Here is a 17,358-nt window from a genome sequence, read left to right on the forward strand (position 1 = left end):
TGGCCCGGCCCGCCAGGGTGCTTACCCTGGCGAGCTGCGTGCCGAACGTTGCCGACTGCTGCTCTATGCCTTGTGACCTCATATGCACTATACATGCAAGGTCGTGTTGTGTGAAGCAAAATGGCATCCTGTGCGCTCTAGAGATCGCTGTGACCCCATCTGCTAATGTCATGACCCCACTTGGGGTTGCGACCCACAGTCTGGGAACCACTGTCTCGGAGTCAAGGCTGTTGGATTCAGTTCTCAGTTCTGCCACTGGCTTCCTGTGAAATCTTAGACAAGTCAGTTAGACCCTGATTTTTAAAGGTATTTAGGCATCTATACATCTGGTTAGGAGTCTAATGGGATTTTCAAAGGCAGATAAACTGGTTAGGTCCTAACTACTTAGGCACCTTTAAAAATCCCATTAGGCATCTATCTGCATCTTTAGGCACCTAAATACCTTTGAACGTCTGACTCTTAGCCTCTCTGTGCCTCTATTCCAGTCATAGCTTGAGGGTTAACCAATGCTTGGGTCTTAAATTGTTAATGTTTGTAAAGGATTGGAAGTTGTTACTAAAACTGTTTATAGGACAGCTTTTTTCAAAGTTTATTTTCTTTTACACAAATTGTAACCGTAGATAGCTAGTCAGTCTTTTCCATTTAACCTCACAACTATCCCAGGGAGTAAGCAGCTCCAAAAACTGTATTACAGACAGAGGTGCTGAATTTCTAATGTGCCAGGGGGTGCTTGACTACCCCGGGTCTGCCCGAGGCCCCACCCCCACTCCACCTCTTCCCGTCCCCACTCCATCTCTTCTCCCTCCCAAGCCCCCGCCCCACCTCTTCCCACCCCCGCTACAATCCTGCCCTGTCTCATGCTGCCCTGTTCCGCCCCTTCCCCCAAGCGTGCCCCACACTCATTCCTCCCTCTACCCCACCAGCGCCGCTTTCATACCACAAAAAAGGCTGATCTGCGGCAGGTAGGAGGCGCTGGGAGGTACGGGGAGGCATTGATTGGTGGAGCTGCTGGCGGAAGGAGAGGAGCTGGCTTCTTAGCACCCACCATTTTTTTCCTGTGGGTGCTCTCTGGAGCACCCATAGAGTTGGTTCCTATGATTACAGGATCTGGAATTTTCCTGCAACGATAATTGTTGGAAACACTGGCATGAGTAGAAATGCGTGCACAGAGTCTTGTTACAGTTTGGTAAAAGCAGTTTTTTCAAAGGCTTTGCATTGAGTCACAAATATCACCGCTCTCAAATACACTTAGGGCTCCATTTTACAGTCCCACAGAAAACTCCTATAGATTTCAATGGAAGTAACAAGTGCATAAAGATTTTGGGATGAAAACTGATGTTTTAAACATTTGGTGATAATCTGTTCTTAGACATATGTGTAAATCTAGTATCTGGTAATAAGAATAAGAAAGGTGTTATTACCCTGGTGTGCTTCTTTTGCTAGACAGGGTGGAAAACAAGTGTCTTTGGGGCTTGTCTACAGTGGGAACTGGCATCATGTTATAACATCTGTTAATGAACATGATGTTGAATATTTGTTAGTCTGGATCTAGCAGCCTGACTACAAACAGCTAACATGATTTCATACACAACAGTCTTGTGTATAGTGAGTGCTACTAAGTAATATGTCAGTTAACACGTTCTAACATGATGTCATTTTCCAGTGTATATTCTCACTGTCAGTATATTCTCTTGCTGGAGATGTCAAGATATCGGTTGTGATACACTGAGAGTTAGTGCTGTACGAAGTTGCTTACTAACTGGTCTTCCTTTCAGTAATGGATACATTTAGAGAAGTTACCAGACAACCTGCCTGTCCATTTACCAAAGTGCTTGTAGTTCCCATTTCAAGGTTGGGAGCAACAATTATAAATATTGAAAAGTTAATCCATTGTCCAATCTTTTTATTATATTAAGACAATTTTTAAAAAAATTCTGCAGAAGGTTTCTTAGGAAATTCTTATTTAACTTGGTGAAATGACATAATCACTGAGGCCAGTAGAATGAATTCGGGACCCCAAATTCTTACTCAGCAGTATTATTCAGATCATTTTGGAAGTAGGTGTCCTGTATGATAAACGTAAGGTTTCTGGAGCATACTAGTGGATCACAACTCCTTTTTAATAAGAACTAGCTGTTCGTGTTGCTAACCTTTTCTCCCTGTCCACAGATCTGGTAACTGGGGGATTGGAATCTATGTCATTTAAGCTATTTTCCCCTCAGTATTCACAACTGCCAAAAAATGTTCATACCCTTACCCAATTTTTAGTTTTGGAGGGATGTGCCATTTACTGGTGTGTTTTCTCCAGTACACCCCGTGATACAGTTCTTAGTAACATGTCAATTTACAATTACACTCATTTGAAAAATGATTGTAATATTTTGGATCCAATTTTTAAAGGCAGATGCTGAAGTGTTGCTTCCAAAATAATGTGCATGTGCACCCATTGGAGGTATTTATTCAGAATTTGACCATAATGCAGTATTGCCACCCGAAAGCATTCCAAAATTATAAATCAGGCCTCCCCACATCACAAAATTGGCTTAATTATGAGATTTAAAATAAATAAAAAATGTTGGTATTTTTTATTTGCCTTTTGATTTCCAAGTCTTTAGGGTGCACTCAAGTCATATTTTCATGCATTTCTCTGCACCAGGAGAGCTAGAAACATACTCATTTTTTTTTTTACATGAAAGCTGTGAGTCTCACATAATCATGGACTCCAGCACTGGGGCTTTAAGAAAATTAACAAATATAATGATACTCATGATAAAAATCACAAGAGTTGGAAACCCTGATGATGTGTAGTCAATATTTTAAGAAGGTGCTTTCACAGAAATGTCCTCCTTTTATTTTTCATAAACCCCATGTGTGTGCACGTGTGTGTGCAATCTCAGGCCCACAGAGAGAAAGGGACGATGTTCTGGGAAATCTGTTCTTTTGGTATATCCATTTTAAGTACAAATATGTTTTCTTAAAGCCATAGACGAGGAGGGGGAGGTATCAGCACTTAGAACCAAACTTGTTTTAAGTGCATTTGCTGGAAATATTTGTATTGCTCCTTCCGAGGGGGGAGGGAGGATTTCTGAGCGTACTGATTTTACTGCAGAGTGTTTAATTTACAAAATTTGAAATAGGGGTAACAGGGACTCTGTAAGAGGACAGTAAAGTATAAAAACAAACCCAATTCATCACCACTGGTGGTGAAAAGTATGAATGGTGAAAAGTAATTGATTAAAACGTTTAGTTAATATTAATAACACAGCTGTGTTTTAATATATATTTAACTTATTGCCCCTCTAAATGACCCACAGAAACAACATGTGTGAACGTTACTTTTGCGAACGAAGGTGACATTTTTGAATTTTTTAGTTGTCTTTTAACAAATGATTAGCACATATTAACTAACACCATTGTAAATTCTAGTATAGATATTACACAAATGTTTGTACCAGGAGACAAATGTGTGTTGCTGATTGCTAGGCACTATTTTTTGTTGCTGTAGCCTACAGTTAAGATTGACTAGTAACAAATGGTTTTGGTCTACACCAGAATTTACAATTGCATTAATTAACATATATTAATTAATGTGTTTAAAGCACAACTAAAAATTCAGATGTAGACCTACTCCAGTGGAGAAACTCATCTAGAAAAAAAAATTGTTTGGTGACAAATAACATATAATAGAGGCATGACCAATATCCATTTCCACAGCTAGCAGGTCTGGAAAAGGGTAAAATTTCAAGATCCTTTATGGTGGCCCCAAAGTTGATCCCCTGTAGCAAAACCAACAAAGGCAGTTTAAGAACAGTAGACTGTACGCAATAATATTGCTGCTAAAATTTGTGTTAAAAAATGCCTGAGAGGACAAATAAAATTTGTGTGTGTGATGTGTGTAAATGTTTTACCTACCTGCATGATTCCCTGTGTGGGGTATTCCCAGTGAGAGGACTGGAAGTTCTGCCAGGCAGAAGTTGCAGCGTCCCTGGAAATCTTCCATAATTGGTGGGGAGGGGATTTGGGGATTGGCTTCTCCACACACCAAAAGAGGGGGGGGGGAGAGACAGCCTTCCTGGTAGTGAAGATACATTTGGTTCTGTTTTCAAAGTTAACTGATGCAGTGCTCTCTGCCCCTCATTCTGCAGAGAGCCTGCAACAGTAGCTCTGAGAAATCTGGACTGCCCCATTCATTTCAGTTAGACGTTGGTCTGAAATCGAGAGATGACTACATGTCAACATTAACTATTTCACTACTGAGTAGAAACATCCAGCTAAATGTACTTATCCCACTGTTCAATGTCTCATGCATCCCCATGTGTCAAAGGCTCCAATCGTCTCCCATCTAGCTGCCAAAACCTCTAGCTTTCCCCCTTGATAACTTCTGCAGCGCAGTTGTGCATTGTCACTAAAATATTTGTGGCATATCTCAAACTGAAAATGTAGAAACAATGCAAAATAAATGAAATTTAATATGAAAATCATTACACAGGGGATGTTACGATGATTGCAGTATTTATTTTCATTTTCAGTAACACATTAATTTTTAAAATGTAAATGAAGCCACTGCAGAATTTCTAGTCAGCTGCATTAGTGCTGTGGAAGCTAGTCTCACCTTGCTGCAACGTACGTTGGGGCATGCTGAAGACCCTGCCTCTACACTGACACCTAGCTCTCCTGGCCCCCATGTGGCCTTTTGTCAATATAGATCCATAAGTTACTGTGCTTTGCTCAGGGCTGCCATATTGGCTTAGTGGAGGTAGCTTTATATAGATGGTGATGGACCCATCCACCCACACCTCTGCTCATTTCCACACTTCTCAAGCTAATATATTAGTGTAATGAGGAGCCTTTAGACAAGGGGTCTTCTATAGGGCAGGAGGTTAGAACTGGAAAGCTGATGGTAAAAGCACCTTATTTTAAATTGAGCAATTGTTTTGGGGGGCAGGGTCTATGCATAATATACATACCCCCTATTTCTTCTGATTCGTAAAATCTGTTGTCATAGAATTTATTTCGCATATGTGTTACCCCAGAGCGTGCAGAATTTACCATTACTCTTCTTAATCTTAGAAAGCATTTGATGGTCAGGTATCTAATGGGATATCATTAATTGGGCATAGAGCACTCTAGAATTCTCAGGAAAAAAATGTGAAAAGCATCTAAGTCACTTAGATTCATGAGACCACTTTTGAAAATGGGGCGTAGGCTCGTATGTCATCTAGGTGCTTTAATATTTTTACCCTAGTGTCACATTCTGGGATGCAGTCCATACTAGTGAGGGGTTGTGTCACCGCCTGCCCCGCACCTTTGGGTGCCTCTCAATGCTTTGCTGTTGTACCTTCCAACCAGGGCTGCTCACAAGCAGCCTACCAGTATGCAGGTCACACCCTGAGTCTGTGTATAGCTGCAACCCTGGTCCAGCAACTCTGACCTCAGCAGCCTGTCAGCAACACTCCAGTCATAACTCCGGCTTTTATCAGCTTTGCTTACTACTTGCAAAGTGACTCCAATACACTCCTAGTCCCAAATTTTCCCAAAACTTTTTCCTGGACAATTCAGATATTAAAGGACCATTGCCCCAGTAAAGGGTCAATATTCAACAATTTGATACTTTTAACTGGAGTTACCAAACAGTTCATTTTAAACACAGCATTGGATTAGTTTAGATTAAAAATAAAACAAGTTTATTTAATTACAGAGAGAGAGAGAGATTTTAAGTGAGCACAAATATAAGGTATTATGGTTACAAGAAAAATAAAGATAAAATGCTTCCTAGTAGCTAACGTTTAGCAAGCTAGACTTGGTTCAAGGTAAAATCCTTACCACATGTTCCCAGCAACAAATTCTCAGGTCAGGAGCTGCCCGCAAAGTCAAAGGGCCAGTTCCTTTGTTGTTTTAGGTAGAATTGACGAGAGAGAGAAAGAGAGAGATCCTGGGGTATTTTTGCCTCTCACTTTTATAGTCCACTCACCCTTTTGAAAGGCATTTTCCTGAGGGTTACCACTAGTTAAGTTCATTCCCGCTGTGAGGAAGAAGACATGGAGTCTTGTGGTGAAAGAGGTCCCATATTATTATTCTGAAATGCAGCTCGATCTGTTCCTGCCCCCTCCATTGCCAAAGAATGGCCACTTGACAGGTGATTGCCAGTCAACTTTGATAACAGCTGGTTAGTGGAGTCAGCTGGTCCTTTGTCTTTGAGAAACTGGCTGACCCACTCCACAGGTTGTACTCATAATTTCATCTTATGCTCATAACTCTTAATATGCATTTCATACATACATTACACAAGAATATTGATGATCAATGTGTTAGTTTTCAAATGATACCTCACAAGGCATATTTTGTATAAATATTATTAAAGTATTGTGTAGGGTGTGAATACAGTGCTGCTTTTGGTCACACCCAGTGCTTTGTATTACCTGGTTACCATATTAATCAAAACAGATGCACATGTGAAAAAAATAATATGCTTTATTTATTTTTGTTAAAAGAAAGCTATGGCTGCCCAGTAAAATCATGCAGCGTCAGGCTATATTTCACAAAGTTGGAAACATGTTTGCCATTCCTTCCCCCCTTCCAGATGTGACAGTGGAATAATCTTCAAGGTGTTTTATTCTGCCAGCTGGGATCTTTTTATTCAAAACCTGGGGATGGGCAGGGACAGGGTGCTGAGTGGTTCAGGGAATTGATAAAGGAAAACAGAGCCTTTCTCCTTTCAGTCCTTGGTTCTAATATGGCTCAGGTTGGTAGTGATTAATTAAGGAATTAAATGCCCCTCTCCCATTGGATTTCAGTGTGAATTGGATACGACTCCCTTGGTTCCTTTAAAAATCCCAGCCTGAAATCTGTTATCCTATGGCCATTGAGGGTATGTCTACACAGGAATAAAAGATCCCTCACCCTCGCAAGTTCTCAGAGCTCAGGATCCAGCCTGAGCCCGAATATCTACACAGCAGTTTTACAGCCCTGGAGCCCAAGCCATGTAAGCCTGACTCAGCTGACCTGGGCCAGCTACAGGCTTTTTTTGTCCTAGTGTAGACATGCCCTGAGCGGCTAGTGTGAAGTGAATAAGTGGTTTCAATGCAGATCCTAATGAACAAGTATGCGCATCAGTGGACAGACCAAGGACTGAATGGATGTGGAGTGTGATGAGTTTCTTACTCAAGGAGGTAGTTGAGAGTTTCATTGGCATTGTGATGTAGGGGGAGTTTGCATTGCTGCGGCTTATGCTGTAGCTGTGGATAAATAGAGAACTTCAGCTGCCAGGGCTAGCAATACACCGTCTTTCCTAAGCCTCTGTTGGTGGAAGAGGATGTTGAAATATTCAGCTTGTCAGGTGATCTGATGGCCTGGGTATAAGAACCTGCAATGGTTTAGTTTCAGATATTTAGTAAACTAGCATTGCTTAATAACCGAGGAAATTAAGCGTGACTCCAGAGGAAAAGCTATGCAGCAACATCATAGTACTCACAAAGAGAAGAAAGGCTCTTAATGAATTTGGATTTTGTTATGCTCTTTAGGTTAGTTATTGCATGCATAGAAAATAACCATAAGCCAGTCTCCAATAATATGCTTTGATGGGATTGCCTGTAGCAGAGCAGATCTTGAAACAACCAGCATGTGTGGGAATGAGCTGGAGGGAGCAGGGAAGAATGTTTACAAGCAAAAGTGGGTGCCACAAGATCCGAAGATGCTATTCATCTCTAATGCAGACATACCCGAACAAAGTATGCTACAGCAATGAAAGCAGACATTCATTTCTTGTATTGTCTGGGGGAAACATTCCTAGAAGAAGAGATGTTGATAAGACCGTAGCTGCAGAGACCCATGTATTTACTTGGTAATATATATCTCAAAGTTTTCAATTTAGCCTCAGTAATGGGAAGGAAGATGCCAAATAAGAAAGCACTATTGCTTATAATCACAGTTCTGCCCACGTTGCCAGTGTGATCTCAGTGGATTAGTGAATTTTCTCTGTGGTTAAAGCGTTATTAATTTCTAACCCTTGTGGCGAAAAACCCATTAATTGTGTGTTGGAGTTAGGATTTCTTTTTGGGTTTCCAATTAAACCCATGGTGATAACCAGTTATATGGGCCATATAATCATACAATCTGCTCATTATTTTATTTTTTGGGAAAACAAATATTTGCAGTACTAAAAAAAAATACAGGAACAAGTGCAAGTAACATACCAAACAGCTCCTTCCCACCTCACCCAACTTGCAAAATAAAGGCCAAGCAAATAAATGCAACTAAATACAATTGAACCTCACTGATTTGCACCAGTACCTGGGAGGTACTTTATGAATGACTGAATTTTACAAATGAGCAAATCAGTGAACAAATGCAACAAAAACTCGATTCATTTATATGACAAGTGAACTGTGGTTTAGGCCTAGTTATTAATGATTGTGCTTCATAGGATACTAGTATGTAGCAATGTGATCTATCCATTCCTAGCACACCCACCTTTGTAGCACTTGGGCACTATTCAGGAAATGTTTTGTAGTATATGCGATAAAGTAAATAAATTCTTGGTAGTAAAAAAAATACTAGCTAGAGTATTCTTCCATTAAGGCCCTGTCTATACAGCAGTTCGTCTTTTGCACTAATGTATTTACGCTAGTGCAAGCCCCAAGTGTAGATAGGCTGCACCAGTGTAAAATTAGGTTTGCGGTACTGAAGTTTATCCCAATAGGTTGTCAGGGTAAGTTGCACTAGTACGTGCCCCGTTTTGCACTGGGATGGTTTATTGCCCTTAAGAAAGGAAGGATATGATCTGTCCAGTGGTTGGGGTAGTACTCCAGGACTTGAAGGACACACGTTCAATCCTTTAATCTGTCACACACTTCCTGTGTGACTGCGGGCAAGTCACTTAATCGCTGTGCCTGTAAAGTAGGGTAATAGCACTTCCCTAACTCACAGGGTTGTTGTGAGTCTAAATTCACTCAGTGATGGGGACTATTTAAGTATCAAAGATAGGGGTTTACATCAGCATAGTTACACTGCTGTAACTTTCCCTAGTTTACACTGATCTTAGACTTCACTGAGGATGGGGAGGGACAGCTAATGAACACACAAACCCACACTTTACACACACACGTTACCTGAGTCTGGATTAGGAAGCAGTAGTGAGAATAAAGATCTAAAAATCTTCAGAGTTCTGTACAAGATCCTTTGGCTCCATATAGTATGTGACTCAGTAGAATGTTCCGTTACATACTTTCTGGATATGATCTTGTGGGATATTGCTCCATGTATCTTGTTTTATATTACAGAGTTCTGTTATTTGTCTGCTTTTCTTGTGACATTTTCACTGTGTGGTCCAAATTCTCAGCCTGCATAAACTAGCACCACCCCATAGACTTCAACGATGTTCTGCCAATTTACACCAACAAAGAATTTGGACCTATGCGTGGAGGTCGCCACACAGCTCAGGACATAAATAGATATCTATGCCTATTTAAAAAAAAATAAAGAGGAACACTACTAGGCTTTATGTTTTCTTATTAATTGTCTTATTTCTCTTACAGATAACACATCACATTACTAAAACTGAAGGCATTTTTTAAAAACAAATCAATTTTATTCTTATGCTGGCTGTTCACTTTTTTTCCTTTCATTCAGTTCCATCCTGCAAGGTGCTGAGCACCAGCAAAGCACTTAAGCGTGTGCTTCTCTGTATGCATGTGGCTGGTCCTACTGAGGTCCATGGAGCTATTCATGTGTTTAACATTAAGCATGTAGCTTAGTACTTAGCTTGACTGAAATCCTGTTGCTCGGTCTCTTGCAGGATCGAGCCTATTAGGAGACTATTCTGGCCCAGCTGGCAGTGATGTTATTTAATGGCCTATGCACTTGGTCATTTAATAAGATATGTGGTAGCATCTATTGCAGGGGTAAGCAACCTATGGCATGCATGCCAAAGGTGGCACGAGAGCTGATTTTCAGTGGCACTCACACTGCCTGGATCCTGGCCACCGGTCCGGGGGGCTGTGCATTTTAATTTAATTTTAAATGAAGCTTCTTAAACATTTTAAAAACCTTATTTACTTTACATACAACAATAGTTTAGTTATATATTATAGACTTATAGAAAGAGACCTTCTAAAAACGTTCAAATGTATTACTGGCATGTGAAACCTTAAATCAGAGTGAATAAATGAAGACTCAGCACACCACTTCTGAAAGGTTGCCGACCCCTGCTATTGGTTGAGTGAAAAAGGTCTGACTGGATTATACATCTCTAGAATCCATGTTCTCTGATTTCTTCATTGATGTTAATATCAGGACTTGGTGCTAGGCAGGCCATATCATGTATAATTTTTGACGGTCTTGTTTTCCTGTCAGGAAAGTGTTTACCTTTTGGGTTGTTCATGCTGCTGCATTATGGAGTCCTAGACAACAGGACATTTCTGATCTTCCACAGTTTTCTCCCTAAGCACTTTGTGTCTATAGATTTATGTTCATATTTAAAGTAATGCATGTGAGGGTTGTAACCCATGTAACTGTTATGGGCTCTGTTATGTGTCTGCTTTAGGGTCGACCCTATCCCATATGACACTCCAAAACCAACGGGCCACACGCGATTTGTCTGCGTCTCAGACACACACTCCAGAACAGATGGCATCCAGATGCCTTATGGGGACATCCTTCTCCACACAGGCGATTTCACCGAGCTGGGACTGCCCTCCGAGGTTAAGAAGTTTAATGACTGGTTAGGTAAGGAATTATTGCATTTTGGTGACCCCAATTAACCTTTTCTGTCCAAGTGTCACTCACTGCTTTCTAATTGAATTAAAGCACTTGGAGACCCCACCTCCACAACCCCTGCTTCAGTTGTTCCTATGTGATGTGCTAATGTTAATCATGTTAATTAAAGATGAATTGAGATATTTTGCTTTATCACTGCATTATCTTGGGGTAGGGACCTCTGTCATTCCGAGGCAAGGGTACAGGAGCTATGCGGCAGCTCTGAGTGTACACTGTAAGGGTGGGACTGGATGTGTGCACACAGTATGTCCCACTGGCAGCTGGCATTTCTGTAACTCTGGGTCTGCAGCCAAAAAAACCCTTTTCCCACCACTGGGAGGGGCAGTTTCAAAGGGGTTGTACTAGGCAGTATGTGGTTGTGGTTACTGAATTGAGGGCACCTTTCAGATAAAGGAGGGCTGCCATTTTAACCCTTTGACTGCTGACTCCTGCTATGCTCTGGAATTTCCCAGATGGAAGCACCTATTGCACTGGTGAATTTGCCAGGTGTGTCCTAGTGATCAGTTGATACTGGTGGGTCATTAAGAGAATGACAGCAGCTCCGCAAGAATGGGGCAGGTTGCAGCGAGTAGGTTATACTCAGGAGAATGGATTTTCCCATGTGCCAGGCATCATTGTTACACATGATATCATGAGGCCAGTTATGTGTTGCCATGTCACTGTTTGCACTAGGGGTATTAAAGACGCTAGGATGGCCCAACAGAGCAAGCAGGTCTTCTAAAATCTCTTCCTTCTCAAAATAAATCTGCAGCATGATATCAAAGCTTTTAAAACCATGGCTGAGTCATTGCACTGTGACCCAGTCATTGCACTCTCTTTCAGCTGCTGCTGTGTGATGACCGCGTCTCTAAAGGCTGTTAATAGCATCATTAAATCCCGTTGGATTCTCTTGGCTCTTAGGGAGATGAGAGAGGACTTTTATTTTGGTTCATAAAAAGAAACAAAAGAGCTTTCCTTCCACATCCTTTGCCTTTCTCACCCTCCTCCTTGCTTTTCCTCTCCCTGTCTTGTGCATTTATACTTTCTTCCTCTCTTTCCCCCACTTGCTTTCAATGTCTCATAGTTTCTTGTCTTATTTTAAGAATATTTGCCCCTCCTCTGGCTTTTGTATACTGGTTACAATGGCTTCTAGTATTCCTCACAGCCATCCTGCTGTAATTATGCCTCACCACCCTTATGATTAGAAAGTCCTAGTGTATTCAAATGGTTCAAAACACATCCCTTTCTGCAACAGTGTTAGTACAGGGTCAGAATGTGACAGGAGCTTATGTGGGAGTATAGGAGGAGGAGCATACAAAGAGCCATCACTTTTTGTGCAGCCTCCACAAAGGCCTGTCAAAACTGGAGTCCATATGCACAGACGTGTGCAGGGATTCTTGGGGATACATGGTTTCAAAAGAGATTGAATATGCTCCCCCCCCAAAACGAGCCAGTCCCACTAGGGAAGTAGGGAGCACTATTGTTAAAGACGGTTCAGTCTTCAGACCCCTTGTGTGTCAGGCTGCTCCTGGAAGGATTTGCTGTCCTGAGCCCATAGACCCAAGTACCCACTATGGATGGAGCTCAGTGCAGTGTCTAAATATTGAGTCATTACTCCAAAATACCATAGTAGTATCTTGATAAGGATAGTGCTGAGATACAGCACTTTATTTGAAGATGCCAATCTGCGATGCAGGAAGCCAGCACAAGTAAATTTTTTCATTGTTCCATATTGATACCCCTTTTTTTGACAACCAATTATTATGATTCGATTTCATCACATAAGCCCCTCGTGTATGTGCGTAGTATATGTGTGCAGGAGTTACATGTGTATAGTTTAGTACCTTTATTCATATTGCTCTGTGGTTAACATTAATTACATATGTTATCATTCACTGAATAGATACGTTCCAGCCTCCAATATTTATTTAAGGGATATCTTAGTGTATATATATATGTGTGTGTGTGTGTGTTTGTATATGTGTGTATATGTGTATACACACACACAGAGGGCTAGCAGAGGTTGGTGTGGCGTATATGTCTAATAGACCAGATTCTCTAGTCTTAGGCAGTGAGAGGACCATATGATTTGCCCTTGCACATCTATATTTCCCTCGCATGTTTAAAGGAGATCTCTATTGTATTTCATTCTGGTTTTGGTAGTCCATAGAGTCCACCTGTAACTTCATACACAAAACAATACCTGCCACTCTGCTTGCATATTAGAATGAGGCTGCAAATGATTTTTTCCCCACCTTATAATGGTTGCAGTTATTCTTAGCTTTCTTTTAGGTGATCTGTTGTCTTGAGTTCTGTTCATACCTCACAGTCATGAAATTTCCCTACTCTCCTTGGGACGTGCCTGTACACTCCCCTTTATTTACGCAGTGCATAGAGGAACTGAATGGCCCTGTGGAAGAAGGTGGGGGGAAGAGTGACAGGGCAACACATCTCTCCTGCCTAGTGTGTAGCCACCTCTCCCCTCTGTGGCTACTGTGAAAAATGTCATCACCATGAAACCATGGAGAAAGGCCATGCCCTGAGCACTGCCCCACCTGCTGCTCTCCATCTCTATAGCGAGCATCCACGAAGGTGCTTGTATAGGGTGAGGTGGTGGTGGTGGTGGGTATTCCATATAGGTGGCACTCCTCTATTACATGCCCTGCCAGTGTGGATCTGTTGCTATTTTCTCTTCTCCTCTCCTGGAATTAGAGCAGTGTGACTTTAGGCAAGTCACTTGGGGCCAGAATTTTAAAGGCATTTAAGCGCTTAACTACTAATGGCTTCAATGGGAGTTAGGCATCTAACACCCTTAGTCAGTCTGAGCCTCAGTTCGCCATCTGTAAAATGGGGATAATATCACTGCCCTATCTCATAAAAGTGTTGTAAGGAGAAATATAATAAAAATAGTGAGATGCTCAGATAGTGTAGTAATGGGGGCATAGAAATATCTACATATGTTAGAGGTGAGCAAATCATCTTCTGTTTCCTATTCTTGAGATTTATTCTCACTTCTGCACAATGGTATTCCTTTTGTCTCTCATTCGGTCTTAGCTGTTCATCCCATCCTGTCTATTAGGGTCTGTTCCCAAAACCTTTCTGCACACAGAATTCCCATCAAAGCCTATGGGTGTATCGCAGAAAAGGGTTTTGTACAGCAGGATTGCTAACGCAGGTTAGTGATTCTGCTGTAAAATCCTGGTGTGAAACCAGCCACCTGTAGTTTTCACTGCAAGGTAGCTAGGTCAGGTCAAGAGTATACTCCCACCTGTAGTTGACTTGGTCTAATTTATCTTGTGGTAAAACTACAGGGCCCTGCTCCACTAGGATTTTAGAGGGATTGCTAATATACATTGGTTATCCCATTATAAAAACACACCCTTTTGGCAGAAAAACTAAGGCCAAAGTCAAGAGATTAATATCCTACCCCATTTTTACTTGATTAAGAGTTTTGTATGCAGGACTGAGTCCTTTGTTTTGCCTTATGACTCTTAATTTTTGTGCACCTGAAATGCCTGCTGGACTCAGTGGGTGTTTTGGCTGCATAAGGTATTTAGGTTTGGGTCCTACCTATCTGCGTCATTAATAAATGCAGTGGTGTTGTAGCTGTGTTGGTCCCAGGATATTAGAGACACAAGTTGGGTGCGGTAATATCTTTTATTTGACCGGTTTCTGTTGGTGAGAGAGAGAGAGAAGCTTTCAAGCCTACACAGAGCTCTTCTTCAGGTTCTCTCACCAACAGAAATTGGTCCAATATAACAGTGTTTCTCAACGACTGGTCCATGGACCAATGCTGGTCCCTGAGATCTCACTGACACAGTTTAGGAAAGCAGCAAGCCAGTCCCTGGTATCAAAAAGGTTGAGAAACACTGCAATAGAAGATATTATCTCTCCCACCTTGTTTCATTAATGTCAGCTCTTCTTCCTGTGCCTGTTGTGTTTTTCAGCCTTGGTCCACCATTCATCAAACTCTGCCTTCCACATCATGTCTTCTGCTCCCTATAGTTATGTAGTCTATAGCATAACTTTTGCTAATTCTTATGCTTTTTTCCCTTGACTGATAAATTTTCATTATTGGTTTTGCATGAAACTCTTCTGGGCTTGTGCACTGAATAGCCTCTGTGGTCACTTAGTGATTACACATGCCAGCTGAGGTAATTTATTCACTTTGTTTTGGTGTGAACATGTCCCACGGGTCTTGTAACTGCTGTAATCACTTGACCTTAGTGGCTGTTTAATGCTTTAAACACAGTTATTTTAAATTTATAATTGTTTTCATTAAAAATCCCTTATAGTAACTTAACTGACCTTGCAGTAAACACAGCATTATATGCTGGAGAAGAATTAAGATATTAGGCTTTGGCTAATATACTTCTTTCCAAATATACTTAGTCTATTATTATATTACAGTGCGCATTTTCCCCTTCCCTTCACATTGAGTCATATATGGAAAATTAAACAGAAGAATATGTAATTATAGCATAGTTGACGATATACAGTATGTCCTTTCCCATGTGCTGAGAAGTGACTGAATAAGTCATGAATGCAAAAGTAAAGAGAAAGCAACGCTGAATTTACATAATATATATCTGTAATGACTGAAGGTATATTTATCCTGTCAGATAGGGCCTGATCTTGCAAACCCTTGCTCACATGAGTAGTCTGCATCAATTTCAATAGTACCATGACTGAGGTACTGTTTGCAGGATCTGTTTCTACACCAGCTGAAGTTCTTCAACCACTTTTTTTTACAAATAATTGCTACTACTGTTTATTTCATGAAATGCTTGTTCTGTTCTTACTTAGGCAAAACTCCCCCATGGGGTGTGCAGGTTCGATGAGTTGGGCTGAATTATGGTCTGTGGCAACCGTGATTTCAATCTGGAATAACTCCTGTGAAGTTGATGAAGTTACCACAAATATACATCACTATAACTGAAAATTGAAAATTTGACTCACTGTTTCTGAAATGTTTGGGAGGGGCAAAATGATTCTTTTATGCTCTCCTTTCATCTTATATGTTCATTGCCAATAGTGTTCCTCTTAGGGTACATCTACACTGCACATTGCTGGTGACAGCATGTAGGGTATGTGTAGCTACATGCTGCAATGAAAAGCAACTGCATCCACACTGAGACATGTAGCTACATGCATCAGTGAAAGGATTTGGCAGGAGGGAGGCAGCAGGAAAGGACTTCGACAGCGGGGAGACAGCAGGACCGTACATAATTGTTTTTAGCAGTGTAGATGGGAGAGGCACTGCTTGGGTGTGTAGAGGGCTGTGTAGGGTACATACCCACAGAGATCAGGTGTGTCTTTACTCACCTAAGAAATGCCTCACCATCTATGCTTCTGTTTATACCCATGCTGTGGGGCGTGCAGCGAGTGTACTCTACACATTGATGTAAGGGGTGTACAGTGTAGACGTACCTTTAGGGTTTTCTCTTAATATTGCTGCTGCATGATATAGGTAAGCTGAGGAAACATGTGAATAATGTGACATAGTGAGGCAAGTCTGATTTTTGGATTAGGGTCAAATTCTTCTAGTTACATCAGTGTCATCTTTGTTGACTTCAGTAGAAATGCACTGGTGTAAATGAAAGAAGAATTTTGCCTTTATATGCAGTATATTTAGTTTGTCCAATATGTTAGTGAAAGAAATAAAAGCAGAGGACATGTATATTTAAATTTGGTGATTGGCTGGTTACATTGTGCTTATTTGTGTATTGGTGGTAGTTCTGTTAAGGCTTGTTTTACGCTAAGCAAAAAAGTTACTGTGGGTCATGTTGGTATGTGACATTTGATTAAGTTAATGAAAGTAGCAGCTTCAAATGAAACTGTTGACTGTAATGTAGAGTAGATGATAAAGCTGGAAGAGCTATGATATCGTGGTGTTGCTGTAGGAAGTATGAACAGATGACCTGTTCTAATCCACCCTTAGCTTGTCCACGTGAGCCCTTGTCGATATCTAAAAGTGTATCTCACAGTTGTAGGTTGGGTGTCTGCCATTATAGTCTTTGCTTCTTAAAAACCAAACTTATTCTGAAGCAGACAAATGGAACAAAACAATATAATGAGATTTGGAACATTTTCTTATCACGGTTAAAAAAACCCAACATTCAGGGTTATATTCCTGAATAATTCTTCTGGTCACTTTACTTTTGGGAGAGGGGGGAGAGAGAAGGGCAGGGAGAGCTGGTTCCTTTGCTCTTCTTCCCAACCATCTCTTTATACCTTTTTGGGTAGGTTCCTCCTTCATTCTTTTCTCATTATAGTTGCTCACTTGGATCATCTCTGAACCTAATCCTCTACTTACTTAGGAATAGTAAATGGGAATTTTTTTCTGAGAAAGGCATGCAGCGCTGAGCATTAATCTCACATATTTAGGTACATTTAAGATAATAAATTCACTGTGATCAAACATTTGACCTTTCAGGACTTCATTTCATTGTATTCCTTCTTAAATATTATCTTTTGTAATAAGAATTCAGTCAGTGTCTGGTATGTAACTAATATAAACATGTTTGATTATTTATGAAAAACAACCCAATAAACTCCAAATTGCCAAAAATTCAGAAGACTATTAATGCAAAATGCTCTGAGATA

The 17,358-nt window shown here is 40.8% G+C and overlaps 1 protein-coding gene across 1 annotated transcript in view; it reads left to right on the forward strand.

Annotated features, from left to right (window-relative positions):
- The window catches only part of MPPED2 (metallophosphoesterase domain containing 2), a 131,570-nt gene that overhangs the window by 38,331 nt on the left and 75,881 nt on the right, over nt 1-17,358 (forward strand). Inside the window, exon 3 of the mRNA XM_024194937.2 lies at nt 10,541-10,722. Coding sequence (XP_024050705.1) covers nt 10,541-10,722 — 182 coding nt within the window. The remainder of the gene's footprint in view (nt 1-10,540; nt 10,723-17,358) is intronic.

Source organism: Terrapene carolina, unplaced genomic scaffold, assembly GCF_002925995.2.
Source record: "Terrapene carolina triunguis isolate 2854851 unplaced genomic scaffold, T_m_triunguis-2.0 Scaffold96, whole genome shotgun sequence".
Classification (NCBI taxonomy): domain Eukaryota; kingdom Metazoa; phylum Chordata; order Testudines; family Emydidae; genus Terrapene; species Terrapene triunguis.